The sequence below is a fragment of the Semicossyphus pulcher genome, unplaced genomic scaffold, assembly GCF_022749685.1.
Source record: "Semicossyphus pulcher isolate SPU_LCO1_2020_fin unplaced genomic scaffold, fSemPul1.0.p SCAF_5, whole genome shotgun sequence".
In the NCBI taxonomy this organism is placed as follows: domain Eukaryota; kingdom Metazoa; phylum Chordata; class Actinopteri; order Labriformes; family Labridae; genus Semicossyphus; species Semicossyphus pulcher.
The window spans coordinates 3022496-3029336 of NW_027211726.1; the positions used below are offsets into that span (position 1 = coordinate 3022496).

At 44.3% G+C, this 6841-nt stretch overlaps 1 gene segment (V, D, J or C); it reads right to left on the reverse strand.

The window, feature by feature from the left end:
• Positions 1 to 1481: 1481 nt before the first annotated feature.
• LOC138608628 (Ig kappa-b4 chain C region-like) lies at positions 1482 to 4059 on the reverse strand. The segment is given in 3 exon segments: positions 1482 to 1845; positions 3023 to 3098; positions 3994 to 4059. Coding segments are annotated over 3 exon segments (468 nt in total).
• Between the last annotated feature and the right edge of the window lie 2782 nt (positions 4060 to 6841).

Below are 6841 nucleotides of genomic sequence, written 5' to 3' on the forward strand. Positions count from 1 at the left end.
TATTCAAGTTTTTGAGCTCTGAGGGGGAAACAGCATGATATGTTGATGTCAGCTACAGTTCACTGACTCGGACATGGTGGTCTGCAGCACAGGGGCTCCACAGGGTACAGTGCTCTCCCCCTTTGTCTTCACCCTGTACACTTCGGACTACAGTTACGACTCTGGGAGCTGTCACCTCCAGAAGCTCTGCGATGATACAGCCATCATCGGGTGTGTATCTGAGGGGAACGAACAGGAGTACAGGGAGGTCATCACGGAGTTTGTCGACTGGTGTGAGCTCAACCATCTTCAGGTCAACGCCAGCAAGACGAAGGAGGTGGTGATTGACTTCTGCAGGAGGACACCCCGGACTGCACCGGTGAACATCCAGGGATTGGATATTGAGAGGGTGGAGACCTACAAGTACCTGGGAGTTCACCTCAGTAACAAACTGGACTGGTCACACAACACAGACGTCTTGCACCTGCTGAGGAGTCTGAGGTCCTCTGGAGTATGCGGGGCTCTGTTACGGACATTTTACGGCACTGTGGTGACGTCTGCACTTTTCTATGCAGTGGTCTGCTGGGGAGGAGGGAGCACAGAGAGGGACAGGAAGAGACTAAACAGACTGGTCAGGAGGGCCGGTTCTGTCCTGGACTGTCCTCTGGACTCCATAGAGGAGGTGGGTGAGAGGAGGATGTTAGCCAAGCTGACATCTATCATGGACAACCCCTCCCACCCCCTGCATGAGACTGTGGGGACCTTAAGCAGCTCCTTCAGCAGCAGACTGAGACACCCACCCTGCGAGAAGGAGCGCTACCGCAGATCCTTCAGCCCATCTGCAGTCAGACTTTATAACATCAGCATCACTGTCTGATCACAATACTCTGTCACTCATCCACCAGTCACTACATGGCAGCTGCTTTGCACTGTTTTTCTATGTATGCATATCTACTGTAACATATTATTAAAGTATACTTTGGTACATGTACTGATGCATTTTTATTACCTCATCCATACCGTGCAATTATGTCTGTGCTAATACCTCTCATGTGCAATTGTTATTTATTCTGCAATATTTCACTTTACTTATCATCAACCATATCACCATGATACACACCGTGTGTGTTTTTGGTGCAGTTTTTTTGCACAAAAACGTAACCATCCACAATAAGTGAAAGGTGTACATAGTGTATATATTTATGATTATTTTTATATTATTGTATTTTATTGTCTTTTTGTCTTGCCTCTTTTATCCATCACTTGTTTTACCCTGTCCTTTACTTTGAGCTGATCAATAAAGTGTATCTTATCTAATCTTATCTTTAATGATACAGTCTGTATCAAAGAAAGAAAGTCTCAGGACAATTCACTGTTAGAATATACATGATCAAATCTTTATTGTTTGAAATGGTGAAACCATTAACACAAGCAGAAACACGTTCATGTTGAAACAGAGAGAAAAAGAGTTTAAGAGACAGGGGGTCGGACTGAGAGCAGGAGCAGAGGAAAACCAGGAGCAGAGTCCCAGTGAGTCAGATCAGTACTGGGAACACTGGTCTCTCCTCAGAGTCTCTGAGAGAGGAGTCTGGGAGCCCTGGGAGGCCTCACAGGTCACAGAGCCCACCTTCTTCCACTGGTCTGCAGTGAGCCTCAGGGTGCTGCTCCAGCTGTAGCGGCCGTCCTTATCCAGCACCGCGGGGCTGCTGCTGTCCTCCCCGCTGCTGCTGCTGCCGCCGTCCACCTTCCAGGCCAGACTCCAGTCTGAGGGGAAGCCCTTGTTGGCCAGGCACATGAGCGTGGCCTTCCCCTGCTTCAGCTCCTCACTGGAGGGGGGCAGCACCGTCAGGGTGGGACGGACATCACCTAGGAGACACCAATCAGGTTAGAGGACAGGGAGCACACAGCTGTCAATCAAACAGCAGACACTTGGACACCTTTACTGTGTGAGAGTTGATTTTGTGCTTTAAGGAGTTTCTGTCAGATGTTTTTTCTGCTCCATCAGTCACTCACTCACACATTGTTTCACTTCTCTTTAAGAAGCCTCTCATGCACATCAGCACAGAGACAATCATCACACAGAATGACCTGAAATACACAGAACTAAGCTTGAATTGAAATATGAAATTTGGCCTGATTTTAAAACTTCTTCTGCATAATTATAACAAGCGTTAACAAACAGTATTATAAACTTTTGAGTCAAAACAGAAGCAAAGTGAAAATATGAAGTAACAATCAAATGACCATCCTAATCAAACAGGTCAATAGATTTTCAAAATGTCAAACAGTTTTTGAAAATATCTGAGATAGTGTTCATTTTTAAATGGAATGATTTATCTTTACATCGTTCATTTGACTTCAATCAATGACACTTAATTCATGTCCAAACGGTTATCATTGATTTGTAGAATTAAATGTAATATTGACAAAACATTTGAAAAACAGGTTTTATATTTTCTGCACTTCAAGCTTCAAGTTGAACTTTCAGTCTGACACTAATTTGTAAAGAACTGTTTAGTGAACTGTCCTGAGTGAACCTCCATGGTAAAGGAGGACAAATAAAAACATTCATAGTTAAAGTGTCACATTTAAAAAAGAAATATTTTCTGCATCAAACATGAACAGACTGAATTGAAACATTACTTTACACATTAGATTTAGTATTTGTGCAGAAACTTACTTCCAACATGCAGTCTGGTTCCTCCACCAAAAGTCCACCACAGTGATACAAACTCATTGAGCCGCCGTACAAAAACCTCTCACTGTAGAGAGACACGGCTCTCTGACTTTGACACACTGAACTAAACTTTCAAACTACCAAGATGCAATTTTACAATGAAAGTGAGAAACTATAATTAACCCAGCTTTATATTTTCCATTACAATGATTTTTTGTATTTCTATTGCTGGGCTGTTTGTCTATATCCCTGTAAAAACATTCAATTAAAAAGTGAAAGGAAACTTTTGTCCTACAGTTTGAATAGAAAGAAACAATAAAGAAAAGAAGCTCCTGAAATCATTTCAAGTGTAAATATTTGACTTACTTCCAACATGCAGTCTGGTTCCTCCACCGAACGTGTACCACAGTGATACAAACTCATTGAGCCGCCGTACAAAAACCTCTCACTGTAGAGAGACACGGCTCTCTGACTTTGACACAAACAAACTCACCAAAATGAGTCTCTGTGTGCAACATTTTTACACATTCAATCAAAACTGACAATAATACAATGCTACAAAGTTTAAGACAGCATGTTTTTATTGATCATGTTTTAATGTTGGAACTATTTTGTTTCTGTAGTGTTTAGTTTGTTAGAACCAAAGACATTTTTTCTACATCAATTTGTCCAGAAGCATGAACCTAAAATCAGATTGGATTGGTGTTAAAAGATGTTTAATCAATAGTCAGATTCATTGATTGATCCATAATTAAACAGCATCATCAGGGTAATAAAAGTCCCTGCTGGAGTCGGTCAGAGCATTTCCATAGAGAGCCACTTTGCATCAGCAGCACCATGCTCCAGTGCTCTGGGAGAGTTTATAGTCCTGACAGTTGAACACTGGATGACTGACAGCTGTCCTTCATGACAACAGAAGCCACAGAAATCCTCCTCATCAAAAACATGACTTTGACCTCCGTCCTCATCTGGACTCTCCTCTGCTGCTGCTTCACAGGTAAAGTCCAGAGAATCAAACTCCTCTCCTCTATGAACATCCGTCCCTCTGAAATGAAGCCGACAAAACCATGACGCTGCTTTATGTGTTTGTCTCTGTATCCTCAGAGTCCAGAGGCCAGGTCACAGTGACTCAGCCTGCAGCAGTGAGCTCTGCTGTGGGAGGCTCCGTCACCATCACATGTAGGACCAGTCGGAATGTTTATACTTGGAGCAGCAACCACTGGTTAGCCTGGTACCAACAGAAAGATGGAGGAACTTCTAAACTGCTCATTAAGTATACTAGCACTCGAGCATCAGGGATTCCAGGTCGTTTTACAGGCAGTGGATCAAACTCTGACTTCACTCTGACCATCAGTGGAGTCCAGGCTGAAGATGCAGCAGTTTACTACTGTCAGAGTTATCATGAGATCAACAGTCAAGGTGTGCTCACACAGTGAAAAAGCGTCGTACAAAAACCTCCCTCAGTCAGACTGAACAGAAACTGAACTGACTGCTGCAGCTGGAAGCTACTGCAGAGACTGATACACTTCACTGAGGACACACACACTCACACACACACACCCACACACACCACACACACACACACACACACACACACACACACACACACACACACACACACACAACATACATGAAGGCAAAATGGGACAATTAAAGAGAAGACTCATGACCTTTGACCCCTCCTGCACACTGACTCAGTACCATTTCAACCTCATAATTCAAAGAAAACACAAAGACAGATGATCATCTGAGAACTTATAAGGTCCAAACAAAGCTTTACATCCTTTAAATGATGTGTTTTTATATGTTAGCTCACATATATTTGGCTCCTCACTGAAGTTAAATGTCCAAAGATGAAGCTGTGAGAACTCTGTTATCACTTCAGCCAGTTGGTAACATCTGTCAGTCGTCTGTTTCTGCAGTAAAACCATCAAACAAGATAAAACAGTGGAGCTAAAGGGCTAATTGTTGTGCACAAAGTACATCAAACTGAAACTCTATTATTCCACAAGGAGACTGGACACGTTCCAAGATGATCCATTATTCCAATGAAAGTGTGATTAATGGATCAGGTACTTTGACTCAGGTGATGAGTGAAAGAACAAAGAGTCTCATTCATTTCTAGGTCCATGCTCAACACAAAGTTACTACCATCTTATTCTGTGAAGCGTCTCCCTCGTACCTACTGTGGCACACAGTTAATGTTGTTATTATGAGTTGATCAGAGTCTCTTCAGAAAACATGAAGCGTTTGATTTCTTAAAATGCTTTTTCTTTGCTGTGATTTTTATATGACTAAAAATGAAGGAGATAAAGGTCTCAGACTGGAGTCACAGTTTTTATATGAAGAGTTGTTCCCTTTTTTATTACAGGACACAAATAACTCACAAACACCTGTTTATTGAAAATTCATCTCAGTTATACATTTTATGAAAAGAATTAAAAAGAACCAACACAGAAAAAATACCAAACATGTGACTAACATGTCCACAAATCACCAGATCAGTGTTCTATAAGATTATTCAAGTTTTTGAGCTCTGAGGGGGAAACAGCATGATATGTTGATGTCAGCTACAGTTCACTGACTCGGACATGGTGGTCTGCAGCACAGGAGCTCCACAGGGTACAGTGCTCTCCCCCTTTGTCTTCCCCCTGTACACTTCGGACCACAGTTACGACTCTGGGAGCTGTCATCTCCAGAAGCTCTGCGATGATACAGCCATCATCGGGTGTGTATCTGAGGAGAACGAACAGGAGTACAGGGAGGTCATCACGGAGTTTGTCGAGTGGTGTGAGCTCAACCATCTTCAGGTCAACGCCAGCAAGACGAAGGAGGTGGTGATTGACTTCTGCAGGAGGACACCCCGGACTTAGGGTTGCCACCTTCCATGCAGAAAAATAAGGGACGCAAACCACAGCGGGGGCCTGTTCCTTGGGGCCACGACCACCACAGGTCCGGTGATGTGCCAGTGGTGGTAAATCATAACTTAAAACATGGTTTCAAGAAAGTATTAAGATTCATACTTCAAGTTTGATGTGCTTTATTACCAGTGGACATTAGAAATAAGCTGAACAGATTGGGGAGGACTAGGATAAGAAAATGTTAATGAAATTGAATCATTGTATAGGGTGGTGTGAACACGAGTTTTGGCTCAAACATTTCATTGTTTGCAGTCACGCCACCCCTCCCACCACCTGCTGTTCGTGCTGGCGTTACAAATTTGCCCCGAATGTTTGCATAACATGAGTCATTGAAGTACGCGCAAACGGTTCCGGAGCACACAGACACTGTTTGCTCTGCAGCGCACCTTGGGGTGCGTTTGAGTACGAGGCAGAGTCTTTATGTCATTTGCATAGGTTTAGCGGGCACAAAATTGTTTCGCACTGGCTCTCCGTTAAGGGACCTGCTTTCCTCTGCCTCTTATTGGCTCTGACCCTGACGGTCTATCCCTATCCCCAGCGCACATTTTTCACAGAATGCGGGTGGGATAATGCTGCGTTCATAACAACTCAGAAATACGGGACAAACCCCGTCCCGTATTGATTCAAAACGGGACATGCCCTTTAATTGTCAAATACGGGACAATTCCGTATTTTAAGGGACGGGTGGCAACCCTACCCAGACTGCACCGGTGAACATCCAGGGATTGGATATTGAGAGGGTGGAGACCTACAAGTACCTGGGAGTTCACCTCAGTAACAAACTGGACTGGTCACACAACACAGACGTCTTGCACCTGCTGAGGAGACTGAGGTCCTCTGGAGTATGCGGGGCTCTGTTACGGACATTTTACGGCACTGTGGTGACGTCTGCACTTTTCTATGCAGTGGTCTGCTGGGGAGGAGGGAGCACAGAGAGGGACAGGAAGAGACTAAACAGACTGGTCAGGAGGGCCGGTTCTGTCCTGGACTGTCCTCTGGACTCCATAGAGGAGGTGGGTGAGAGGAGGATGTTAGCCAAGCTGACATCTATCATGGACAACCCCTCCCACCCCCTGCATGAGACTGTGGGGACCTTAAGCAGCTCCTTCAGCAGCAGACTGAGACACCCACCCTGCGAGAAGGAGCGCTACCGCAGATCCTTCAGCCCATCTGCAGTCAGACTTTATGACATCAGCATCACTGTCTGATCACAATACTCTGTCACTCATCCACCAGTCACTACATGGCAGCTGCTTTGCACTGT